Genomic DNA, 27,677 nt, shown 5'->3' with positions numbered 1-27,677 from the left:
TTTGGACTACAATTCCCATCATCCCTGACCACTGGTCCTGTTAGCTAGGGATCATGGGAGTTGTAGGCCAAAACATCTGGAGAGCCGAAGGTTGCCTATGCCTGGGCTGGGTGAAACTACACCTTCTAAAAAGGCATTCACTACTCTCCTACCCACTTGACCAAACCTTTTCTGGCTCTTTTAATCAGCCAGGATGGGCAAATATCAAGCTTTCATGTGGTTGCCTTCATACCACCAAGGATCTTGGCCATATTCTCAAGCTCCACAAACTGAAACATATCCTTCACAATCAGATAACCAGGTGTGAAAGGTACATTTCTAGAATTGGCAATAACCATAGCATCTACATCAGAGAGGACAGCAAAACGATCATAGTCCCAATGTTGACACAGAGGCCAAAAAGTCTGAGACACTTCCAACTGAGTTGTCTTTGTGTGAACATTGAAGGCCCCTAGCATCACCAATGTAGAAGAGTCCAGTGGCACACCTGAGATCACCCCAGCTAGTTCAAGTAGGACTGTGGGGCAACAGGGCAACATAATCCTTTTTCTAAAACATAAAGACTTAAACTTAGAAGACTGCTGAACAGAGTACCTGGTCAGGAGGATGCAACTTACAATTGCACGTTCATCTATTACCATGTTTCCCCGAAAATAAGACATACCCATAAAATAAGCCGTAGCAGGATTTCTAAGCGTTTGTGCAATATAAGCCATACCCTGAAAATAAGAGTGACATAATAAAAATAAGACATCCCCTGAAAATAAGCCATAGTGTGTCTTCTTGAGGAAAAATTAATATAAGACAGTGTCTTATTTTTGGGGAAACACGGTATTTAAGATAAAAAAGTTGACATGTATTTTATATTCCTTTATGTATTTATACATAGGGCTTGATCCTGTTGCCCTTTCATGAATGGATGGAAAAGCTCCCATTTATTGTATAACATATGTTGACTGCCCAATCAGCAAAGTCCTCTGGACAGTTCACAGAAAGTTTAAATTCAGAAAACTAAAATATTACACATTATAGCAGGGTTCTTCTAACAAATACCTGGGAGCAGCAGCAGTAGCAGTAGCTGACCTTGTTCAAGAAGTGCTTATTGGTGCTTTTGAAATTCTCCAGCTAGGTTGCTGAAGTAAGACAACAGCAGCTCTTCACAATTATTTGCCCAGAAGTGAGCATCTGCAGCGTGCAGGTTTATCCAGTCCTGTCTTTCCCATGCATCACCTCCCACACTGTTCTGGAAAGTTGCTTAACCCTCTGGAGCAGCTTTTTAAGGAGCAAATGAGGTGGTAGGAGGAATAAGTGAAAATTAACTCCCACCCCCCTGCCCGCACATGGGATTGCCTTGTGAGCATGGGAAAACATGGGAAATCTGGATTCAACCGATAGCTTTTCTATCCCACCTTATGCCAGATGGCCTCAAGGCAGCTTAAAATGTAAAATAATACATTAAGCATTGTGCGGCAACAATAATAAGTTGCTGCTGACATCTTGTGAAAACTTTTTTTTGCCCAGGCTTTCCCTTACCCTGTTTTGTGAGTCCTCTGAATTTCTGTTTTATTTACTGTTATAAGTTTTATTGTACATCTGCTTTATTGGTTTTAGGTTGTGGTTTGGTTTTAATAATATATTGTTTTTAAGAGATTTTGAAATGTTGAGCAGTTTATACACACTTTTAAATAAAACATAACATACAAGAAAAACCAACCGTGAAAAACCACAATAAAAAATATCAGATAAAACAGCCAGCAATTAAAAACCAGTCTAAAAAGGCAATTGAATGGGTCTCCAATGCCATTAGAAATCATCAAAAGAGAAAGAGAATGGGAAAGACTTTACCCAACACCTGAAAAATAGCAAAGAAAGTCTGGGGAGGGAGTTCTATAATTCTATAGTTTTTTGATCTTATGGAAAAGCAAGTTTTTAAAAGACAATTCCACAAAACAAATATTTTATACTATGTGCATTATTATAAACTACACACACTCTCTCTATTTCTCTCTCCAGGTTTTCTATAATAACCAGGGGTGAGGGTGAGATGGTTGGACAGTGTTCTCGAAGCTACTAACATGAGTTTGGCCAAACTACGAGAGGCAGTGAAGGATAGGCGTGCCTGGCGTGCTCTGGTCCATGGGGTCACAAAGAGTCGGACACGACTGAACGACTGAACAACAACAACAACATATAAGTTTAAGTTTACTAAAGTAACAAGATACATGATAAACCAATGCACATAACCGTAAAATAATACTTTATATACCATTAACAAAATTATGCTGCAGAGTGCAAAAGGGGGACACACAATGCAAGAGGCAGTCGGATTGTGGCTAAAGTTCAATTGGACTGGAACTATCAAATTTCATGTATAAACCTGTTTAAAATGGATACCTCCTGCATCCTTGCTCACCTAGGCAGCATAATTTTCTTGCATCAGCCTCGCAAAAAATCTAAGAGTTCTATTATTTGCATTTTATGTTGGGACAACTGAGGCTGAGGCATGTTTAGGAATTCAGTAAGTCCATCGATCTTGGACAAGATTTCCAAGGTTAGCTCTCCACTGTATACTATATAATTAGTGGGCATATTAAAAAGTTACTTAAAGAGACAACAAAATGACTTGGACTCCTTGGTAGGTTTTGAGTAAACATTCACAATTTATTATTGGTAGAATATATGATAGACGAAGTAAGGATATGTACAAATTCATAACATGCAAAAAACAATATGTATAAACAAATTGGAGAGGGGAGCTGAGGGAAGTCTCGGGGGGGGAGGGAAAATGTAATGGATTACATTGATAATTTGTTTTGTTAAGTTTGATTAATAAAAATTATATTAAAAAGTTGTGTTGGAAGAACAAATACATTTGGAAAGGGCTTTTCCTTCAACTGTACTCAGGGTTTTTTTTCAAAGGAGGGAAAAAAACACCCCAAAGGAATGTTAACACCTTCAGAGCTAATAATTATATATGTCTAATTTAAGCAAGGTGAAACAAAGATAAAATTTAAGACTGACATACTGTTCCTTTTAAATTTGCATTCCACAGCCAAGCAGGTAAGTTATTCTCTTGTTTTAAAGTTTGTTACTTCTGTAATTTGAACTTTTTGAATGAAAACAGGCAGTAGATACAACTGGCAGTTGAGACACTTTCTTGTGTTGACCTCAATAAAGTTCATAATTTTCCTTAATGAAGTGGCTTTTAACTTAAATATTTTCAAGTTATGGCTGTTTTTAAGAGCAAAATGAAAGACTGAACTGTCAAGATATGCCTGGCCAAATTTTTAATGGCCCAGTGCACACATTTCACTGACAAGTAACTGAAATCTGACCCAGATGCTCACCCTTTCTTGTTACTTTAAAAATGACTTGGGCTTTAACATATAATTCCTACAGGTGTTCACATTCTCCAGCTTGTCAGTGACACAGGCCTCATTAGAGATGGTCTTAGGATGTGGTCAGGCTGAAAGATACCTAAAGATCCCACAGGTGACTTCAGTGGAACCAATTTGCCCACCTGTGCCCCTCCAGGCTTTTTGTTGGATCTGTCCTTCACAAACTCAGATTTGGAGAAGCAGTTAGTAAAATACCAGATTGTTAAAGCAATTATGGTGAACACGCACTGCAGCTAGGATGTTAAGCAATGCACAGGAAATTAATTTGATAATTCATGGTCATAAGACTGAAACTTAACATTTCAGTATAACCACTGCGTAGAAAAAGCATGGTTTCTCTCAGTAAGATATTGTCATTGTATTACACAGCGCATTCTGAGATGTATACAGATAAAAAAGCCTGCAGAAGACCCTGCTGACAGAAAAAGTCTATGCCTGGTCGTTATGGAACTCCCTTCCTCCTCAGCCCCCATGATATTGGTATTCAACAGGGGTCCTCCAATCCCCAAAATAGGCAGGGTGAAAAAAGGGCAGAAAATCAGCTTGCACCAGTCCCTTTCTTTGGCACCAACACAACAATTTGGTCAAATGTAGCACTGGAATAAGCAGCCTAAACTAAACCTTTAAATGTATCTACAGTGGTGCCCCGCTAGACGATTTTTTTTTGGATTTGATATCCCGCTTTTCACTACCCGAAGGAGTCTCAAAGCGGCTAACATTCTCCTTTCCCTTCCTCCCCCACAACAAACACTCTGTGAGGTGAGTGGGGCTGAGAGACTTCAGAGAAGTGTGACTAGCCCAAGGTCACCCAGCAGCTGCATGTGGAGGAGCGGAGACACGAACCCGGTTCCCCAGATTACGAGTCTACCTCACTAGACGAAAAACTCGCTAGACGAACGGCATTTGTCTAGCGGAAGCTGCCCCGCAAGACGAAAAAGTCAATGGGGCTGCTTCGCAAGACGAAAAAGTTTCGTCTTTTTTTCGTTTAGCGGAGCGCGGCTGTCATTGCCGCTTCGCTAGACGAAAAAACCGCTAGACGAAAATATTCGTAGAACGAATTATTTTCATCTAGCGGGGCACCACTGTATTTTGCACAGTACCGCCTTGCCAAGAAGTGTACAAAGAGGTACCATTATATACAATATGTGACAGAATGCAAACACTTCTGCCCCCACTAAGTCCATAAAAACAATTTTTAAAGTGAGAGAAAGTGATGGTAGTGAAAGTTGTGCAAGTGTAGATTGCCTAAAAGCACCCCCAAAAAGGTAAAATGTGTTTAGGTGCATTCAGGGAGAAAAGAAAGTGAAATTAGGGACCAAGTTCCACACTAAGAGACTTCATGCAGTAAAAGCCTTATTAAAGTGCAATAGCAGGATTTGTAGGCAGAACCTTGTATCAGGAAAAGATTCCAGGCAAACTTTTAAAATATAAGCAGAATGTGAGAAGCAGGCTCTGGCTCTGTGTAAGAAACATAGGGTGAGAATATGATCTTGAATGCCTGGAACAATAAACAACTTGGGTTGTTTTGTTTTTGCTGCTCCCTCCAGCAACTGAGCATTATTTCTCAACTAAACTAAGAGGTGGGGCCAGCTCAGAACCAACCAGTCTGCCAGCCGGCCCAGGGTGAAACTGAAAGACATTGTCTATTTGGGGCCTGATGAATGGCATGTTATGGCATCTAACTCTCTACTTCATTTGCTCTTTTGATTTCCAGCCGATCCACTCTCTTTGTCTCTTTGATCACTGACTTTGCTTCCTCTCCATTTCCATATCAGATTTGATCCTGCCTCACTTTGTTCTCCACTTTACTTCTTGGTGATTTCAACATTCATATTGATAATCCCTCTGACCCAGCTGGTTCCCATCTCCTCTCTTTAACCTTCTCAATCTACCCTCACTTTTGGACTGACTCCCTCACACACAGGTTTGAGCACTCTCTTGATCTTGTCTGCTCTCTGACCTCTGCTATGGAATTTCCTCTGACCATCACCTCATTTCTTTTAACATTGCACAAAATTACCCAGCCCACTTCCTCTACTTCTAACTCCTCCTGTAATTTGCAGCCGATTGATTAAAATGGCTTTCTTGGAAGTACCGGTACTGTCCCCTCTCCAACTTCAAATCATCACTGTCCTCACAATAATTCATCTGTCCCAATCTTCCAACAAAATATTCACTCCTCTAATTCCTAGTCCCAGTATATTTCTGCAATTAATTTTTTTTATTAAAAAAAACAATACAAAAACACTTAAACACTTATCCAACATTCAATCATATTACTTAATACAACCTCTCCATTGAGAATATTGAGCAATTGGTACAATATCTTGATTTTGGTCATTTATAATTAAAGAAAGGGGTCCACATTTCTTGGAAGGTATCTCTATTTGTCATCTGCAAACATATTCACTTTGTGTTTCTCATCCTGCATGTTAACCCCCTCTAGAGAAGTGTTGTTGTGTAGTTGGATGGCTAATACCTCTATGAGCAATGCAAACAACAAGGGCGACAGAGGGCAGCCTGTTGGGTGCCCCATGACACACCTATAGCCTGAACATCAAAGCTATTGATTGAAATGATTGCCTTTGATTTGGAGTATAGTTGCTTAATGAGGTGCAAGAACTTAGATCCAAATTTCAATTTGTTTAGCAGGCATGCAAAAAACAAGGAATCAATTCTATCCAAAGCCTTTTGGCATCAAGAGAGAGTAATGTGCTATTTCCGCCATTTGATTTTCTGTATATACTCTCATGTAGCTCTGGAGGCAAGAGACCAAAGAGTTTTTATCCATTATAAAGTCACTCTTTCCACTCTTCTGCTATCTACCTGGCTAAGTAAAACCCATTTCCACCGATCTATTCCAAGAATGTCTATCGCACCATTCCTGCCATTGATGCCCTCCAAGGTCTGCCCCACTACTTCTGTTCTCACTGTACACTCATGACTTTGCCTTTTGCTTCAGTGATAAAACAGAATCTATACTTTCTGATTTCTCTAAATCCCTCCCCTACTTCTCCCTCCAGCTTCTCCAGCCTCCTCTGCCAATACTTTCCTCTTTCCCTCATTTCACTTGATAGTTAGTTATCTCAATCCATATGCCTCTTGATCCTGTCCCCTCCCAGCTCCTGGTTGCCATTTCCTGCACTACTAGTCTTCCTTTTAGTCACACAATCACTCTGCTCTTGCTCCTTTCCCCCATTCTAAAATAATAATAATAATTCTTGACTGATCCTCCATCCCCAACTATTGCTCAATTTCCCATCTACTTGTTTCTTCCAAACTCCTAGAAAATGTCAATTTTCCCACTGTCTCAATAGTCTCTCCTACAACTTCTTTCTTAATCCCTGTACTCTGGTTCTCTGCACACCACTGAACCTCACTAAAGTAATTGAGAATCTCATTGCTGAATCCAAGACCTCTGCTCCCTCATCCTTGATGTCTCCGCCACCTGTGATATTTAGCCTTCTAAAGTAATCTTAGCATGCAAACAAAGATGGCAATTAAACATTTCCAAATTCCTCTGTTACCCTATCAAAACACTGGTATGTGCCTGACCATGTCAACTATCGATGGTGGGCCAGTTCTTAGTAAGTACAGGGGAAAATGTGTTCAAAGGAGAGGACACAGGTGTAATAACATGGTTCCTGAAAATCTTGGTTTTCAAATCAGGAGCCAATCTCAGAGATGCAGGCTCCTTCTCTAGAAAATGTTTGCCTTGCCTGTCCACATTGGCATTAACTGTGATTCAGAGTTGCATATTTGTTGATGCTGGTTATGGTTAATGATTCCATGATTCAATTGGAAAGCAGAGTTTGAAAACATGGTCTGAAGTGATAACAAGGGAAGATGATTAGCATCAGTACCTATATTACTCTTAAGGCATGAGTACCTACCAACGCGGGTGGTGCTGTGGGTTAAACCACAGAGCCTAGGGCTTGTCGATCAGAAGGTCGGTGGTTTGAATCCCCGTGATGGGGTGAGCTCCCATTGCTACGTCCCTGCTCCTGCCAACCTAGCAGTTTGAAAGCACATCAAAGTGCAAGTAGTTAAATAGGTACCGCTCTGGCGGGAAGGTAAACGGGGTTTCCGTGCGCTGCTCTGGTTTGCCAGAAGCGGGTTAGTCATGCTAGCCACATGACCTGGAAGCTGTACGCTGGCTCCCTCGGCCAGTAAAGCGAGATGAGCGCCGCAACCCCAGAGTCGTCCACGACTGGACCTAATGGTCAGGGGTCCCTTTACCTTTTTACCTACCAACAAGGGAGGAACTATGTTTTCTGATTCTGGCTCCTGACTTACAATCCATGGTTTTAAGGAAGCCAGCTTTATGCTTGCTCCCAATGTATTTTAAGAAGTGGATAATGTGATTTTAAATAAGTATTCATGCACATTTGCCCACCCTTATGGTGTCTGCTGTGTTTTACTGGATAATATACACATTAAACAAAACAGGACTTGCATTTTAGTGTTACCCACAAAAATGCTACATTAGGGAAGACAACACAGATGCCCTTTCTAAATATACCTTTAAGGCATTGGACATAAAAGAGTTTGGAGTATGAGAACGTGACTTGCTTTAAACACCTCTCAATAACTGTGACTGACAGTTTATAATTTACAAGGAGGGTGTGGCTATTAAACACACTGAAACAGGTTTTCTGATATGCACTTACGGCCCATCTCTTGTCTAAATGCTTTGTTGCACTGACAAGTCAATACCTAACGTCACTTTCTATAGGGCTAGTGCCAAAGGCCTTTAAAATGAATAGGGAAATGCTTACACTTTTACTGAGCTTTACTGCTTCCTGATGACTTTAAAAAATAAATAAATACAAATTTAATCAGAGAATGATTTTTTAATAGCATTTTTATAAAGCAATTGGGAGGTTTTCATTATAAAAAGGCGTATCAACTAGACATAAAACATAAAATTAAATCCTAATTTCCTGATGTTATCATATAATGTGAAAATAGTTTCAGATGCACAAGCAGAATAATTTCCAAAGCATATTTTCAGTGCAATCCTATGCATCTCTGAAGATTGTCCCACTGAATTAAATAGCAACTTACTCCCAGATAAATCTAAGATTAGAAATTTAGGCATTATGGGAGATCAGTTATCACTCAACTCAATCTACAATTTAAGTTTCTAGATACATCCATATAAGAAAAATATTTGAGGAACTTAAGACAACAGCTATAAATATAAAATCAGTATAGCAGAGAAATTATATGGAGAAAAACTGAAATAACTAGGTACATTAAACCAAAGCAAACGCTGAAGTGGGAAATAGGTACAAGTATTTGAAGAAATGACAGAAAAGGGAGATTTTTTTCTTCCGATGTAGTGAAATAACAAAAAAGAAGAAGAAGAATACAGAAAAATGGGAAAAATGAGGTGAGCAACATGGGCTAAGATTAAGAGGCTTACAGTGTGCTTTCACATAAGTATGTTGCAATGTATTCTTTGGGGCTTATTCACAGGCAAGTGTTCACAGAATACAGGCCTTATAGCCCAGTCCTCTACTCATCTACTCAGAATTAAGTCCATTTGAGTTCAATGGTGCTTGTTCCATGTAATGGGGAACAGAACAGTGGCCTTAGAATATCTTTCACTACATAGGAAAAGTGAAAGAATCTTTGCAACTACATGAAGAGTGTATGACTGAACACATTTTTGCTAACATGATATTTACTGGCAGTTCCTCAAATACACTCATTGTATCTCCTCTAGCCAGATAATTTCATTGAATGTATTTCCCCAAATTAAGCAGACTAGTGCCAGAGGATTGGAGAAGATCAGTCTCCATCCCAATCCCAAAGAAGGGCAGTGCCAAAGAATGCTCCAACTACCGCACAATTGCACTCATTTCACACGCTAGCAAGGTTATGCTTAAAATTCTACAAGGCAGGCTTAAGCAGTATGTGGACCGAGAACTCCCAGAAGTGCAAGCTGGATTTCGAAGGGGCAGAGGAACCAGAGACCAAATTGCAAACATGCGCTGGATTATGGAGAAAGCTATAGAGTTCCAGAAAAACATCTACTTCTGCTTCATTGACTACGCAAAAGCATTTGACTGTGTCGACCACAGCAAACTATGGCAAGTTCTTAAAGAAATGGGAGTGCCGGATCACCTCATTTGTCTCCTGAGAAATCTCTATGTGGGACAAGAAGCTACAGTTAGAACTGGATATGGAACAACTGATTGGTTCAAAATTGGGAAAGGAGTACAACAAGGTTGTATATTGTCTCCCTGCTTATTTAACTTATATGCAGAATTCATCACGCGAAAGGCTGGACTGGATGAATCCCAAACCGGAATTAAGATTGCCAAAAAAAATATCAACAACCTCAGATATGCTGATGATACTACCTTGATGGCAGAAAGTGAGGAGGAATTAAAGAACCTTTTAATGAGGGTGAAAGAGGAGAGCGCAAAATATGGTCTGAAGCTCAACATCAAAAAAACTAAGATCATGGCCACTGGTCCCATCACCTCCTGGCAAATAGAAGGGGAAGAAATGGAGGCAGTGAGAGATTTCACTTTCTTGGGTTCCATGATCACTGCAGATGGTGACAGCAGTCACGAAATTAGAAGATGCCTGCTTCTTGGGAGAAAAGCAATGACAAACCTAGACAGCATCTTAAAAAGCAAAGACATCACCTTGCCGACAAAGGTCCGTATAGTTAAAGCTATGGTTTTCCCAGTAGTAATGTACGGAAGTGAGAGCTGGACTATCAAGAAGGCTGATCGCCGAAGAATTGATGCTTTTGAATTATGGTGCTGGAGGAGACTCTTGAGAGTCCCATGGACTGCAAGAAGATCAAACCTATCCATTCTCAAGGAAATCGGCCCTGAGTGCTCACTAGAACAGTGTTTTTCAACCTTTTTTGGGCAAAGGCACACTTGTTTCATGAAAAAAATCACGAGGCACACCACCATTAGAAAATGTTTTAAAAAATTAACTCTGTGCCTATATTGTCTATATATAAAGTAATTTTCTTGAATTTTTCAATTTTTCCCACGGCACACCAGGCAACATCTCGCGGCGCACTAGTGTGCCACGGAACAGTGGTTGAAAAACACTGCACTAGAAGGACAGATCCTGAAGTTGAGGCTCCAGTACTTTGGCCACCTCATGAGAAGAGAAGACTCCCTAGAAAAGACCCTGATGTTGGGAAAGATGGAGGGCACAAGGAGAAGGGGACGACAGAGGATGAGATGGTTGGACAGTGTTCTCGAAGCAACTAACATGAGTTTGGCCAGACTGCGAGAGGCGGTGAAGGATAGGCGTGCCTGGCGTGCTCTGGTCCATGGGGTCACGAAGAGTCGGACTCGACTGAACGACTGAACAACAACAACAACAACAACAGTGCATTTCCTACATTCTGCAGCACTGCTTGCATTACGAGGGGAAAGGTAGGGGGACCCTTAATGAAACATACTAGCTTCTCTTCCAAATTGTCGTCCCCCATTTTTGCCTACAGCAGCTAAGCCAAGGCATGGCACAAAGTATAAGGAGATCATGCTTCCTCCAGACTGTTTATAATTTGAGCACTTTGCTCCACAAGAGCCAGGAACATGCATTTAAGAGACAACATGTATGCACTGGCAATTTTCAGTGCAGCATTTTCAAATGAATATTATAAAAAACCGAAACACTCCAAGTACAGGCGGCCCCCCATTTATGTGTGTTCAATATGTATGTGTACATGCATTGCACTGAACCCAGAAGGGACCTGGAAACATTATAAAGATGCCGTGAAACGTCACTAAAAGGGCAGAATGGGGGCGGAACAGGATGTTTGCAAGCTTTTTCAATGTGTTTCAAGTATATGTGGTGCCTCAGAATGCAACCCCGACGTGAATGTATTTTAAAAATGGTCTGATGGCCCAGGACTGGAAGATATTACAGGTATAAAGGAGACATATCTAAAAAGGGGGTATGCACACATGATTCTGATGCACTTGCAATTTGGATGGACAAAAGATCCATTAGTATATATTGAAAGATTGGAAAATGCTTCCATACAGTGACTGCAGTCCTAGGCCATGTATGGTATTTTTAAAACTAGTGCATTGTTTTTATTTATACTGCAAACTTTATTAACATTTGGTCACGGAAATCATTACTGAAATGAAAAATATACAAGCCATGAAGAGGCTGAATTATGGAGAAATACATATCACAATAGGTGCATTTGTTTGATCTGGAAAAAAGATACGATTATAAGGCATTGCAGTGTTGGATTTTAATGGCTGGGTTGCTTCAGTTGCTTCTAGAATGCTTTTTCTGCAAACTGCCATATTTGTGAGCTAAATTTACACTATTGCTTGACTCTACTATCAGTATGAAGAAATGTGACCTTGGGTAATGTGAGCATGGACAGAGGAGACAGAGAACTGTGATAAACCAACAAATCAGGGAAATAACTTTGATTTGAACATGTGAGAAGTTTCAAGTAGGGAAAACAACCCCGAAATCTGGAAATAAGAGCTTACTGAAAGATCACACATGCTGTAATTAAATATATACACGGATGTTTATTTGATCTATTTGCTGTTTGCAGGGTTGTAAAGGGGCAGTTTATGGAAAATATTATTGGAATCTTGGAGTGATGTCAACTAGAGATTCATTAAGAACTATTTGGTAACAATTTGTAATAATTAGGAAAATTAATAAAAATAATTGGCTAAAGAAGAAAAATACACAAACTCCAACCTGATACCAATCGTATTGAAAGTTTAAGCAAACAATAACTTCAAAAGTGTAAAGGGTCTGTTTTCATACTTTTAAACGCTGTGTCTCTCTTGTTGAACATTTATTTAGACAGTGGTGAAAGATATGCTAGAATTGCGCTGAGTGACATTTGTACCATGCAGTTACAATGTCCACAGAACAATTGATAGAACCAATGTAGAAGACATTTAACCTTTATTATGATTGGAGAACTAGACAGATACCCATGCATCACAGAACAACTTAAATTTATCTTCCTGACACTCTGGTGTATGCATTCTTTTAAGTTCTTCCTATAAGAGAGAAGGCCCAAACCTTCCTTTGTTTCCTGATGTGTACTTTCTCAGTGATGAGGGAAATATAACCCTTTATTTGCTCAGAAGCATGCTCCTCTTATTACTATGGCTATCACCAGTAAATTGATTAATCAGTTAATTTATTGAAAACATTCTGATCAATTAAAACTGTTACCTATTAATGGGACTGAATACACACACATATATAAATTATATTACAAGTGCTTATGAAAACTGTGGATGACACACAACCTTCTCCTTCTCTGTCACATAGCACAGAATGACTTCATAAAATGTATGCTGCTGAGGCTGCAATCCTGTTACACCAGGTGTGGGAAACATGTGGCCCTTCTGATGTTGCTGAACTATAACTCCCATCACATCTGTCCACTGGCCATGCTGGCTGGGGCTGATGGGAGTGAGAGGTTCCCTACATCTGCTAAAAACCTGGAGTAGGTCCCATTAAGCTTAATATGACTTACTTCTGAGTAGCTATTTATAGGAGTTTGCTGTGAGAACCATTTAATTAAACAGAGAGCAATAGATAAGTCAGGATACAATTATTTTCATAAAAAATGAAGACTAAAGAAAATTAGGCAGCATACAAATAAGAATATTGTAATCACATTTTCTTTTCTAAATTGAATGGTCCGTTAGCTTGTTTCATGAGCATAGCCAATCACAGCTCATGACAGCGTGGCTGTAAAGATAATCTGCTGGATATAGGGATGAGGTTGCCAAGGTTGCAAAAGGCAGCCGCCAGTAGCTTTTGTCTTATGGTTAGAAATGGACACAGAATCTTAACAGCACTGATCTAGAAGATAACACCCCAATTCAACCCAAGAAAATGTATACAGCTTTTTTTCAGCTTAGTTAATCAAGGAAGAGAACTTGGCCACCACCTGCTGTCAGTACCACTTTCTTCAAGGCCAGGATAAGGGGAAGCACCTTAACCCTTGCCAAAAATGGCATGAGATTCTTTAGGTTCTGAAACTTTTCCATGATAGAGTCTGTGTTTAAAGTTGGGCCAATACTTTGCCAAGGAGAAGGCCTGACTTTGCTTTCTTATTTTTCCAAAATTACTTATGGATCTTGAAAGCTCTTGTTTGTGAAGGGATGAAGCGAAAAAGCAAGGGAGATAGTCCACCAAGTGGTGGAACCAAGAAATGCAGAGTCTCCAAACCCAGCATGCCACAGTCACTTGCATGTTGGAGAGAGCTGCACTCTACGTTTTATTATAACTCTTGGAATAAATTAACAAGCAGAAGGGTGCCTGGGACACTTATGCTTCATTGTCAGCTAGCTCCTTGTCACTCAGCAAGAGTCCTGGTTTGCCCTGACTAATAGTGGTCTCTGGAGAGCAGCAGTCGCAGAACTGTTAAGGAAATGGGTGGTTCTTTGTGAAGGAAAGAAGATGGAAGAGCTGAACTGATTCCTGTAGAATGTGTCAATTAGGAGATTGCTAAACTTCATGGGCTGAGACACTAGTGGCCAAAATCCACCTAGGAGAGGAAGCTTAGAGCTACAGTATTGACTTGTTTTAGTAATTGCTATTGGCTTGAAGCTTTAGAGCCACAGATACCATCCTCTACTGCCACCTGTTGGAGATTCCTCTTGCAACACGCTCCCGTTGCTGGTTGGATTTCCTTACTGTGCCATTCTTAATTTCTGGATCTAGAAGAACCATTGGTTGTATTCTCAAACTGACGGTATGGCCTAAGGGCACAGACTTAATTTGGCATAGCTAGACCTTGGGAGAAGGTGGAACATCTTAGACAAAAGTTTATCGCATACTGCTCCTTATATTGTAATTCTCTTCTTGATCCACTGTTGTTAGTTGAATAAATATAATTGCTTGCACATACCTTAGGAGTGCATGTGTATTATGAGAAGGCTGCTACTTAAATATCTAAATTGGAGTCCCAAGTTCCCTGGGTGTGGGGCTTCAGCTTCAATTTAATATAAGAATCTCCCCTAGAGTGCTTACCCAAGGGTTACATTTGAGTACTTGCACTTCTCTAGCTTCTGTGAATAGAATATTAAGAGAATTTTCTCTTTCCTCTTCTTTCTTTTCTGTCTGTGTTCATACAAAGTGTCTGAAGAAACACTCTTGTTTCTGCCTAGTTCCTACAAGTCTAACATTCTTCAAATTCACCTGTCCTCTGGGGTTAGTTCTTGATCTGCCGCTGGAATCTGAAAGGTGAATCCCCCCCCCCATGAGTTCAGTAGAATCAGAGAACTAGTGCCAACTATTGGAGGTGCTCTGGGTGCACTTCTTCCATCTGACCTCCTTGGGAGAAGTTGAACTCCAGGTTACTACCCCCATCAAACAATATTAGCTGGGTATAGGGACAAGAACTTAGGGCTGTGCACAAGTAGATTGGTTGACAAGTCCAGCATCTTCACTAGAAGCCATTTCTATAAATGCTTAAAACTTCCCCCTGTTTTCTTAGGCTGCAATCCTGTACACACTTACCTGGAAGTAAATCCTGTTGAACTCAACAGAACTTAATAGAAGTCCATATTTTTATTGATATTGCGAGAGGTTAGGGGTTCCCAAGCTTGCTTGGTTGTGTTCAATTGATTGCGGTGTGGCTTATTTGTGTGAGGGTCGTGGGCTACTTTGTTGGGTCAGGTTAGCCATAGGCACAGAACAAAAGAACATACCCCCATCTCTCTCCTACCCTCCCCTTTCCCCCAACTGTAAGATGTCTATGACAAAAGTGTCTCTCACCAAACGTAAGTGAACTGTGAAAAAGACTATGAATTGAAAGTGGAGACAATAGATGTACTGTTCCCTGTTTATCTGTTTGCTTTGTAACACAAAAATACCCAATAAAAACTGATTTAAAAATAGATGTCCATAGAAGTCTATAGACAGTTAACCTGTTTGCACAGTTAACCTGTTTGCTAAGCTGTTGTTGTTGTTAAATCTCCATATCAACCTTAGGACATTTATAATGTTTATAAACAGTTGGTGAATATTATGCCTGAAACATTTGGTGGGGATATAACAATTAATATTCTGGAAGAGCATTCTGTTTAAGACTTCACCTATTTTCAAACCTAGAAAAACAGCTCCTTTTGAAATTCCTCAGCTGACACACCACGTCTCTGATGTGTTACACCCTGTCACATCGCATTATATCTCACAGAGTAAACAGAAGAAAGGTTATAAACTTAATGTGCATACCAGCTGCTAACAAGTACATGTTTTTGCCAACTTCTATCTAAATGAATGCACTCAGGAGTGACAATACAGAGGATCAGATAACCTATGGCGGAAATTTTCCACACGCTCGTGAGCAAGCCCCATTTCTCTCATAAGTGAAACATAATAGTAATAAATATTTACATACTATCCTTAATGTAAGAGACTTTAAAAATCATGTTGTTCTTGCTGTAAAATGTACACTAAGGGAACATTATGTTGCCAAGAATGACAAAAATTTTTTTTGTTTTTGTTCTGACTCTGGCTTTATCACAAATAGCCAAAAAATCACTCTGTGGGCAACTCTTTAAAAGGATACAGCAGAAGGCCAAGGACTGTTTGAGGAAGCACTTTGTTTACTTATTGGCTTGAGCCAGCACTGGTAATGACATATCTACCTGCGGAGATGATTCATGTTCCTAGTGGGATTATGCTGTCGCAGGTGTCTGTTGCTAATCAGAATATTGTTTTACAGGTTTTTTCTATTGGTAGTATTTATGCCTTATTGGGGTCTGCACTGATCAGTACCTGGATGGTTATTTTGGCAGATATATAGCCAAGAGAATACAAATTAAGACACAGTGGTTGTGGGCACCCAAACATTAAAATATTGATGTGTGTGGCTGCCACCACAATGTCTCCCACTGTATGACCCATCTCTTGCTCCCTCTCTGAATATTGCAAGTGTAGTCAACATGATGGGTGTGTGCCTGCTTCCAGACTGAGGATTCTTAGGATTGGACAACTGCCCTTCATCTGAAGATCTCAGGGTAGTTCACAAGATAAAAATACAGGATAAAAGCACAAAATAAATAGTGAAAACCCATTTAAAAGGCCATAGAATATTAATAAGCCAAAGGCCTGGTGGAAGAGGCACATTTTTGCCTGGCACCTGAAGATGCATAATGAAGACACCAGTTGAGTGTTCAACAAATGGGGAGCCACTGCAGAAAGGCCCTTTCTTGTGTTGCCACCCTCTGGGCCTCTTGTGGAAAAGGCACACAAAGAAGGGCCTCAGATGATGATTGCAGAGTCTGGGTTGGTTTATATGGGAGAGGCAGTCCTTGAGGTATTGCGGTCTTGAGCCATTTAAGGTTTTATAGGTCAAAACTGGGACTTTGAATTGGGCCCGGAAGCTGATTGGTAGCCAGTGCAGTCAGGCCAGGATTGGTGTAATATGCCAAATATTCTATTCACAGAAGCTAGAGAAGCGCAAGGACTCAAATGTAACCCTTGGGTAAGTACTCTAGGGGAGATTCTTATGTATGTAATATGCTCTGTCTTGCCCAGGTGAAATTTCTGAATTGTCTTAGGAAGCAGCCCTGTGTAAAACACGTTGCAGTAATCTAACTTAGAGTAGCACCTTAGAGACCAACTGAAACCAACACGGCTACCTACCTGTAACTAACTTAGAGGTTACCATTAAAACACCTCATTAAAACTTGATTCAGAGTATTTAAATGGGATTCTACTGTAGGCAGTGTTATTATACAGAAGGAGGGGGGGGGAGTAAATACAGTGGTACCTCGGGTTACAGACACTTCGGGTTACAGACTCCGCTAACGCAGAAATAATACCTCGGGTTAAGATGAGAACAGAAATTGCGCAGTGGCAGCAGTAGGACCCATTAGCTAAAGTGGTACCTCAGGTTAAGAACAGTTTCAGGTTAAGAACGGACCTCCAGAACAAATTAAGTTCTTAACCCGAGGTACCACTGTAGTGGTATGATTCTAACTTTCAAAATATAGTACTGTATGTACAGCCTAATGTAGGCTCTCTGGAGCTAAGCAGACCAGCTTCCTTTGATGTACTTATAATTATTAGGGGCTTAAGCTGCCTAGCAGTGGAATGTATAGATAAAAGCTGATGACATGACATAGTAAAGGCAAGCAGAGGTGGTGGAATTTAATGTTGTTGTCTTCTATGGTCAGACCTACTCTGAAGCACAAAAAATATGACGCATGGGAGATATATTTTAAGAAGGTTTAAGGTTTGGTTCATTTGTTATATTTCTCTTATTATATGTAACCATGTCCTTATTCAATGGCCAATAGCTTGAAATGAGTGTAACACACAATACCTGTTTGTCTGAGGTCCCTTTTACTTTCAATTTTTACTTTTACTTTCAATTTTTTATCCCAAGTGTTTAAAGAAATTATTATTATTATTATATAAATGATTTTTAACTTGAAAGTTGGGGCTGCTTCCTTAAATGGTTTTACCATAAGACTGCTGTGACATGACAAATATTTTCATTGTTGCAATATTTTTGTTAATGCCTCTGAAAAATAAGACAAAACGCACTGAGATATTTGACAACAAACAAAATTTGTATCTCCTAGAACATGTGGTGAATGTCTATGTGTTTATTTGCCATGTTTATATGCAGGGTACTTATGAATGAGTTAAGGAAACATATATAATTTGCCTTACTTCAAACCCAAACAATTTTAGGGACCAGCCCAGAAAGAAATTATACATATGTTTCATTATTTATCCTGGTTCTAGTACATTTGAGGCTTGCATGAAGGTGGTAATCGGTACAGGTACAAGTCACAGAGAAAATGGATGAAATCACACCCATAATGAACCATAAGTTATGGAGGGAAGTTCAGACTTGAGAGTAAAGTCAGTGGAATTAGTTGAGAACAATTTAATAAGCTGTCTTCATGTACGAAGACACCACTGGCAAACCAAGAACCACTTATGTGGTAGTCTCACAGAAGTCTAGAGACTATTTTCTGACTATTCTGGAATTTTGTGCCCTGTTCATCAAGTTTCTGTGAGAAACCAACTCATAGTTTTGTTTTAAAAGCCTTTATGCTTGGCCAGTTAAAAATAGATTTAATGAACTTTGGCTATATGTAAATAAGTGAAACATGTAATAGTTTTGAGATTTCAAGTTGTACTCATATGCTTGGTGGTTCCATATGCTTAACTATAATTTACAAAAGCCCCCCCCCCCAAAAAAACTAGGAAAATAAGCTTAAATATTGTTCATGTTAACTAATGGGCCATTGAACAAACCAGCCGTGTAGGGTTCTTCAGAACTATAAAATTGTTGTGTCACTTAAAAAAAAGCTCTAAACCACCAAAATTTATAAGTAAATTTCTTTCATAGTTTCCCTTTGAACCATATAGTATTTATTGGGCTGTCTTGTCACAACATGAATCCCTTTGGGGTGAAAGCAATTGTTTTGAAGGTTAAAATAAATTCATCTTGCTGTGACCTAATGCAATTTGTTGAAAGCTGGCCCTGGGAAACTTTCTGACATTTATCAGATAGGTTTTTCACTGGGTCTTCATAATGCAGTAATGTCTTAATGGGTGAGTTGCTCACTGCTACAAACCTTTATTAATTATGACAATTCTTATGGCTAGTTTCCATTTGCAGCAGTTCCTCTGGTAGCCTGATTTATTATCTTGAAGTGGAAATAGCTACATGTTCTACTATTTGTGCTGTAGTGTGATTGTGTGAGAGGAATAAGACATGTAGCACCCATCTGTTCAGGATGTCTCCTGAATAAGTCTTAGTCATGGGAAAAAGATTTGCTGGAGCAGGCAAGTTTCCTTTCTGCTGCCATTCGAGATTTGGTCTGTGTAGCACAGCTCTAGTAATTTGTTTTTATTTTTTGCTTTGAATTTCTACCAATAACAATTCTGTTGTTAAGTTTTTCTTTTAAATAGTATCCCTCCTTTTATATATAGAGGAGTAAGAGAAGCCACAATTGAATAATTTGTGAAGCAGCAGCACTTGCTTATGTCAGTGCAACCATTATCTTTCCAAGAGCATCTGCTGCCAAGACTGAGTAACAGACTGCTACTTCTATACAGCTGCTCCAAGGATGACTTGATGTGTGATATCCTCTCTGAAATTAGGGAAAAGCAGAGAATAAACTGGTGCCTCTCCATTCTCCTTCAATCTCCACGATCTGGTGGATGGTGGGAGGGAATCTGCTCCTTTGGGAATCTAATCAAATATGTAAAAGGAGGATTTGAATAGATGCATTTCTTCACCAGCAGAGTGAAGAACTTACTCAGACTACAGTACTTTGCATACCTAACTGACAGTAAGTTCCTTGAAAGTCAGTGGGAAATACTTCTGAATCAACATGCATAGAATTGGGTTGTAAGAGGTGATGTGGAAGACTGCCTTTGGCAGTCAGCTTTTCCTTTGATTGTGGGAAAGTGATGTTCCAGTGCATTTGGTAAAAACAGACAAAGTTTTGCAGTTTTACACACCATCAAGACTGAGATTTTGGGTAGTACACGAAACTGAAGCCTCTGCTCATGTCCTTGTTAATTCTCCTCAACTTCTTGGCAGCTTTTGATACCATCAACCATGGTATCTTTCTGGAGCACCTGTGAGTTAGAGGTGGGTGGCACCACTTTGCAGTGGTTCCAGTCCTAATTGGATGGTCATTTTCCATTGTCTTGCCTCGGTAATGGACTGGATGAGAGCCAACAAACTGTAGCTCAATCCATAGAAGATTGAGGCACTGTTAGTGGGTGGTTCCCTAGACCAAATGGATGGGAGATTGCCTGCTCTTGATGGGGTTACACTCCCTCTGAAGGAGTAGGTACACACTTTGTGGTACCTCTGGATCCATTGCTGTTGCTTGAGGCTCAAATGACCCCATGGAACTGAGTGCCTTCTATCAGCTTTGACTGGTAGCCTAGCTGTGCCCCTAATGGGACAGGGATAGCTTAACTTCTGTTGTCTAAGCTCTGCTAACCTCTAGGTTAGATTACTGCAATGTCTTGACTTGGGAGATATGGAACTGAATTCTTTTGCAACCGAATAATCAAAATCAAGCATTAATTCTCCATATACGAAACTGAAGTAACATTTTGTGTCACAGGATTGTTGTGAGGATGGAGGGTTATCAGCTGCAATGCACACAAAATGCCATGTAAAATTTTTTACTTATGGTAATACTCAATGACCATCTGTCTTCAATTTGTTCCGGAACTGGGAAGGATGAGGAACAGGACATTATACTTTCCCAGCATTAAAAGTGTTATTTTGATTTCATAATGCCACAAGATGCACTCACATGGGATTTCAAATACAGAAAGCCCTTAGAGACCATAGCCTCTTAAAAAGCTTTTATCAAATTAATCTTAACAATATTGGTTTGTATTGAGACACTAGCAGGAAAATCAGACGAACCCATCTCTCTCTTTCTAAGCTCTCAGGTAAAAGTAACATTGCACTGATTTCCTGAAATTAAGAGAAACTACAAGATTCCCAAATAATTTCACTTCTATTTTTTACTGGGAATAAAATATTTAATTTATTTATTCAGATACATGGGAAATTATATCTTTATAAGTAGCTCAAACTAGAAATCTTGAGTTAAATAAATATTTTTAACTGCAACCTTATCACTGAAATTTGTTCATCCTCTGCTATTAATAGGTTTCAGTAATAACAGAACTGGCCAAGGGAGCTTTCTGCGTAGGTGCTGGGAGAGAGGTGAGTCACTTGGACTCTGGTTGCCAGAGAACCAGACACAAGAGACATGTTTTGAGTGAGGTAGCATTACTTTATGAGCCAGATGATGAAAGAGACAAATTAATGTTATCGTGTAATTTTCTGTATACTGAGCATTAGCGTGCACACAAATTAGCATGCAACACATATATTGCATTAAATAAATATGGCAATATACCATATTTACTTGAGTTTAATGTGCCATCAAATCTAATGTGCACCTCAATTTTCAGAACCTTGAAACAAACAAACAAACAAAAAAGATTTGCTGGCAAATGTAAATGTGCAATCAAATCTAATGCACACCTTAATTTTTGGAATGAAATTTGGCCAAAAAAGGTGAGCATTAGATTCAAGTAAATACAGTATTAAAATTGGTATGTGCTTCATTTACCATTCCCCCCCTAAACTGTCATGATCAAAATAATTCTGACTCATCCAGATATACAATTTTGTCTTAACCTCACATACACCCTTCTTCTTCTTCTGTCCTATAAAAGGATAAAAGCAATGTTCATCTAACTTTTTGAGGAAATTCCTTACATTTACTGCAGAAAAAAGGAATAAATTTTACAAATAAGGGTATAAAGCCAAGCTATTATTTCCCCCTGTTCTTCGGTTGGCTAAGCTCTGTGTGGAATCTTTTACGATTTCCCTCCAACCTAGCCTTCTGCTCTATTTAACCAACACAGCATTCACAGTATCACACAGCAGACAGTAAAAGACGGAAGATAAAAATAACTGTTACTTAGAATACCAAATATATACTAGCTTGCATATGTCTCTAAAATAAGCACCCAGAGGTGTGTTTTGGGCAAAATACAGAACAAAAATAGAAAGCTGGGCTTCAGTCGCAAAACAATATAGGTCCAATCTTGCGTGCCTGGGCTATATACTGTTATTCTGCTTAGAGGCGGATGTCCCATTGACTAACACAAGGGCTTTAGAACCAGATAATTTGCAAATTAGACCTCAATTAATTTAACTGGTTCAACGAAGTGCACTTTCTGTGAAAACCTGTTCAGAGCAAGCATGGCTCTAAGTCCAGGTCTTAAATAAATATGAATTTCACATTCTAGCACTTTGTGTAACCTTTTTGCAATATGCAAATAGTGCCTTCTTGCTTTGTACAGAGTTCTAACTTATTTTGGCACTTCTACAATGTCATCATTCTTACTTTTGTATCTAAAAGCTGTTTCTGAACGATTACCTTTCTCTGTTCAGTGAAGTTGCCATCATTGTTCTCTCACCCCAAAAACAATTCCAATTAACCAATAACCCTGCTACAAGCATAACATGACAGTGATACAAGAACAAGTATTGATTAAAACAAAAAAGCCATTTTTAAAAACAGCATTAATTCTTACCAACTCCAGTGGTTATTGATTCTGTGTCAATGTCGTTAGCTTTTTTCTTTGCCACTTCAGCTAGTGCCAATTCACCCTTATCTAGTGCAAAGTAATGGATGTCCTTTAGAAATAAAGAAAAATAAAAGATTAATCTAAAATGAATCTTGGACAAGTAACAAAGGAGAATTTGAAAGGAAAAAAGGCTTCTTTATTGCTTAGATCAGAAATGCAGATTGAAGTGATGAGACTATATTTATAATTTTCTCTGTGTTACTCTTTTGAAATGCAGGTTTATTATCCTATTCATGCTCTATCCTCACAGTTAATAATGAATAAGGTGTTAACCATTAACCAGAAAGAATAGAGCTCTCAACCCTGCAGTATAAGCAAACCTTTAATAGGCACTTTAGGTTCTGATTTTGTACGGCAGAGCAAAGCGAAAGCTTGGCAGATCTCTGGTTAGAGGGATGATTGAAACCAAATTGCCAAGTGGCTGAATGCCCTTCCCCAACCATCTCCAGACTTCATTTGCCTTCTATTCTAGTTCCTTATTCACATACTGTTGTCCTTATATTATCTCTGAGTGTCTCCATTCTGGGTTTTGCCTTCTCCATTCTGGAATTAGGCAAGCAGTGGTTGCCACTGCTTCTGATAGTTCTTCATGTTATCTCCCTCTAGAAAGCTACACCTCTAGAACACCTTGTCTCCTTGGGTAATGCAATGGAAAATCTGCAGAGGACCAGCCTGTTCACGTGGGAGATGAAACACATATTCAGTGCAATTACATAGTTGATTTATGCCTCACCTGTGGAAATACCCTATGTACATGTAGCTCAGAAATTGACAGAGAAGCATTGAAGTAATCAAGGTCTGGTCTGAAGTAAGAGTGGGTGCCTTAAATGGATTTGAATATGCAAAACACTCTAGAGAACCCTGAGCGACCTTTGAAATGAAGTCTATGGAATATTATGTACCGTATGTTTTATCTAGGGTACATTCTTCATCACATGGGGTAAATAGAAAGTCAAATAGGAATTGGGAGGGTGAAGGCAAGGGTGCTTTTAGCTTTAAGGTTCACTATTGCGAGTTCATTAGCTTTAGCAATACATGCCACAGTGAGCAAAACTCTCCTTTCCTCTCTAGGAATGCAGCTCCGTTCCTTTAACCCTTGGCAAACCCAGCTCAGCCACAGGAGCCCATCCATTGCGCAGCCAGAGATGATTCCTTGGGGGGACTCTCTTGGCTGGCGAGCCGAGCTGCTCCCTCCCTTGGAAACAGAAGCAGGGAACCCTGTCCGAGGAGGAGAGAGGTGCAAGGGGACCCCCAAGTTTCGCAGTGAAGTGAACTCTTGTTCAAAGCACATCTGTGGGCCTGGGGTGTTGGGCTCTCAGACCAGAAAGGGAAACTATCTGTAAGGTCTGTGTATTTGCCACCTATGCCCTCATCTGGGCAGGTGGAGCAATGGGACATCCTAGGCATTGTGACGTATGCTGCTTTGTGTATAAAGAATGTATAACCATTTGCTTGGGCACGGACACGCCACATCCTTGTTGTGGTGTCCATTCTGCATCTCTGCAAGAGAAGGCTAGGAATCCTGGCAGGCTTATTTGCTGGCAGGCTTATTATTTCTTAATAAAGCACTAGAACCAATCCCTCTGGCATCTTTAGCATCTTTCTTTGGTATTCCTGCTCCCAACAACTCCCAGGAGCCCTCTGCTGGGACTGTGGTTCAGAACAAATGTTCTTTTTCCATAGTAGCTTCAGTACAAGGAGCTAGTAGTAGTAGTTCTGGAACCTGCCCTGTTTAGCGGACCCACACAGTTTGTTCATCATTGCATAACTTCACTGCCCTGTTCCTTTTGCTAATCTGTCATTGTTTAAAGCAGGGGTAGCCAATGTGATGCCCCATGAAGGCTGGGGCTGATGTGTGTTGCAATCCACAACATCTGGAGGGTACCACATTAGCTATTCCTCTAATATGGCAACTGCTAATTCCCTTCTTGGTCTGGGAATAAAGTAAAGAGAAACAGCAGGTATTTACTTCTCAATGAAAAGCACACATTGCTGAAGGGAGTGTGGTGCTTGGAGCCTGTAACCTTTAACAGATGCAAATATACCCAAATTCTAAATGATGTTAAGGACATGCTGCATGGAAATATGTGTTTTTTTTCCCTAGCGGTCTTCGACCTGAAAGAGGAGTCCTTATTCTTTTAAATTCCTAGGGCTTTGCTCCTTGGCTTCCCATTATTTTATGTGTGATATGCAAACAAATGAAGCCAGTGGGGGGTGGGGGAGACACACAGAGAAAAATCCTGTCAGAATATATTACTAAGTCAAGTTATCTGAATTATATTTTATGTCATGGCTGTGTGTAATGTTAAAAAGAGAGAGGAAATATTCCTTTGCTTCCAATGTGTTATCTGCGAAGCCTCAATCAGTGGATTTGTTCCAGGTGGCAGGTAGTCTGGTTAATCCAGACTGTCTTCACTTGGCTGCTGATGCAAGTCCCTCCTGCTGTGAGAAAATTTCTGGTTTCTTTGCAGATAAAATCTATGAGATTTTGATTAAAATGTGTGTCTAGGCAAGGAAAGCAATGTCTAAAGGGAGAAATATTAGGGACTCATCTCTCAGATTGCCAGTCAGTATCCATTAAGTTGTGTTGCAGTGTGTGCTTTTGGACCTCCGTCTTGCCTTGCTTGAAATTATTTTGGGAGCAACATAGGATTTTTTTATCTATAATTTTTCTGTTGCAGAAAGAGATGGCTCTTCTTTCTTTAGAAGGAAGCATGTGCTTCATTATAGTGCAAAGAGGCAGGTCCTTTTCTTGATGCTTAACAGTGCAATCATAACCATGTCTACTCAAAAGGAAGTTCTGTTGAACTCAGTGGTGCTTACTCCTAGGTAAGTGGGGGGTTAGGATTGCAGCCTAAGTTTAGCAAACTACAGCTTAATAAATAATTGACAATTTGAAAAAGCAAACCAATTATGCATGTTATTTATATAATTTGCATTGAGACAATGCAATTCTCTATGTGCCTTTACAACATTGTTTCTTTCCATAATTAGTAAAAACTATTTTCAAATTAATGCCCCTAGTCTTGGGTTTATGTCTACTTGCAACCCCCCCCCCAAAAAAAAACAGTAAAAAAGGAATAGAAACATATTCTCTCTCTGCAAAGAATCCAACTATGTAAGAGACAGACCTGCTACAGTCTATATAATACTATATCATGATTTCAATTAAATGGGAAGGAATATTACCTAAGTCTTGCATATTTATTCTTTAAATGGCAAGAGTAAGAATGATATTTGGAATGGAAGCCCTGGAACAAGAAATGCAGACCTGAAAAATGGGAAAGCAAAGCAAAAGGAGGATGGATCCAAATCATTCTCTGGGTGCAGCTGTAAACCTGCAGCACAGTATACACATAGTATAGTTCTGATCTTCATGCTTTCTGTATGCTCTAGTCTTAAAAGACTGCATGGTGACTGCATACTTACTGACACTGGGATTAGGGAAGAATGGTGTATTAGGAGGGTGTACCAAAGTCAAGATTCAGTTGGAATTCTACTTTGTAAAGTGGATCAGATCAGTTTGGGGCACTTCAAGAACACCTGCTTTAGGCACAAGTCTGAATCAGAACCTCTTTTTGGAAAGTCTGAAACTTCCAACTTTTACAATTGACTATAGTGGGGAAATCAGCAAATGTGTAACTTTTAAATCTTTTGATATAATTGAATGAAACATGCAGGGATATCAAACCTTGCTGAGTGGGTGTAGCCTACAAAATTTCAGCAAATGGGTTTTGTGCAAGTTGTCTTCAAATTTTGAGGGGTATGGAATTTTGGGCAGGTGATATGAACTTTCTACAATGTTGTTTGTTTGGGGGCAGAATTGGATGACATTCGCAGACATAGTTGCTTCTTCTTAGGGAATGAAGAATACTGTATTTCAGATAGGTAGGTAGATGAGTGGGTGGTGGTCGTAGTTGTTGGGAGTCTAATGTTTGGGAAATAGGATTGCTTGTCCCACCCACCCACACTCCCGCCCCTCTTATTTTGCAGGGACTTGTTAGAAAATTACACTTATCACATATTTAAAAATGCACAAACTTAACATTATAAAGCAGCTTTCTTTTCAAGTTTTCCTCCATTTGAGTTACTAGCAATTTGTAACTGAAGCAGTCTGAACAATTTTTAATAATTTCAACAAGCAAGAATTTACAGTGCACAGGAAATGTTCATAAAAATTTATAGGTATCTGTGTAGCATTTTCGCTGCTAATTATAGCAGCTAATCTCTACTCAAACATACACAGTCATAATTGGAATAAACTTGTAAAACTTGTTTTTATCCACCTAGGAAGTTATAAATCTGTAACAATGGAAAAATAAAGGGATAGTACCCTCCCCGAGTAATTGCTATGTGAATGTTACCTTTACAATGGAAGAAATGCAAACATGAACAGGATTAGGGCATATAAAAAACTTAAGGGTTAAGGAACGTGGGTTAAACATGAAGGCATGCAACTTCACAGAACTTTAGTAGTCTTGAATATGCATAGTTCTCCTGAAACTAAAAGCAGGTGTGGTTTTAGAAGAATGTATGTCTTGGGGCAAAGAAATAAAGAGTTTGCTATGAATATTGTAGTTCCTCTGTCCATAGACCTATATGATTGTCAGAAAGGAGCCCTGAGCAAGTTCTTAAAAGGGTAAAGGTTTATACTGTCAATTTATTTAACACAATAGCTGTGAACTAGCCAATCTTGGTTGTCATTTGTTTTTTTCACTGTATAATAAGCAACTTTGCACACTGACATTTTATGGCAACTGTTTTAAGGATTTACAGGTTAAACACAATATACTAATTTTTCAGAGTTGGAGGTGCATGGTAAAATATTATACTGTACTGCAACTTAAAACTTACATTATTATCACACTGATCCTGTTGGCATGTCACTTTAAGCCACAGATTAAATTAAATATTAAATTAAATTAAAATATGCTTTCATGTGAACAAGCAGTTTGCAGACCACACTTTGTTCCTCCTGCACGCCTTCCTTCAGTGCACAGTGGTGGGGCAGGGTGGGTTAGCAAGGACAACCCAGTGACTGACTTGCCATTATATGCAAGCCAATCATTGCAGTTGTTTGATCCTAATAAAACTACAATGGTAAGCCAATTTATT

The 27,677-nt window shown here is 39.5% G+C and overlaps 1 protein-coding gene across 6 annotated transcripts in view; it reads right to left on the bottom strand.

The window, feature by feature from the left end:
• Positions 1-27,677, bottom strand: part of WDPCP (WD repeat containing planar cell polarity effector) — a 129,307-nt gene that overhangs the window by 36,081 nt on the left and 65,549 nt on the right. For 5 of the 6 annotated variants that reach the window (XR_004426355.1, XM_033145612.1, XM_033145610.1 and 2 more), the window contains one exon: positions 22,509-22,611. Coding sequence is in view for 5 of the 6 variants with exons in the window: in XM_033145612.1 (XP_033001503.1) it covers positions 22,509-22,611 (103 nt within the window). In the remaining variant the exon portion in view is untranslated. Of the gene's footprint in view, positions 1-18,764; positions 19,615-22,508; positions 22,612-27,677 lie in introns of those variants that run through there. The other variant, XM_033145613.1, reaches the window with a different exon arrangement.

This window comes from Lacerta agilis, chromosome 3 (genome assembly GCF_009819535.1).
Source record: "Lacerta agilis isolate rLacAgi1 chromosome 3, rLacAgi1.pri, whole genome shotgun sequence".
NCBI classification, from domain to species: Eukaryota; Metazoa; Chordata; class Lepidosauria; order Squamata; family Lacertidae; genus Lacerta; species Lacerta agilis.
This window is presented reverse-complemented; position numbering and strand designations above follow the sequence as displayed.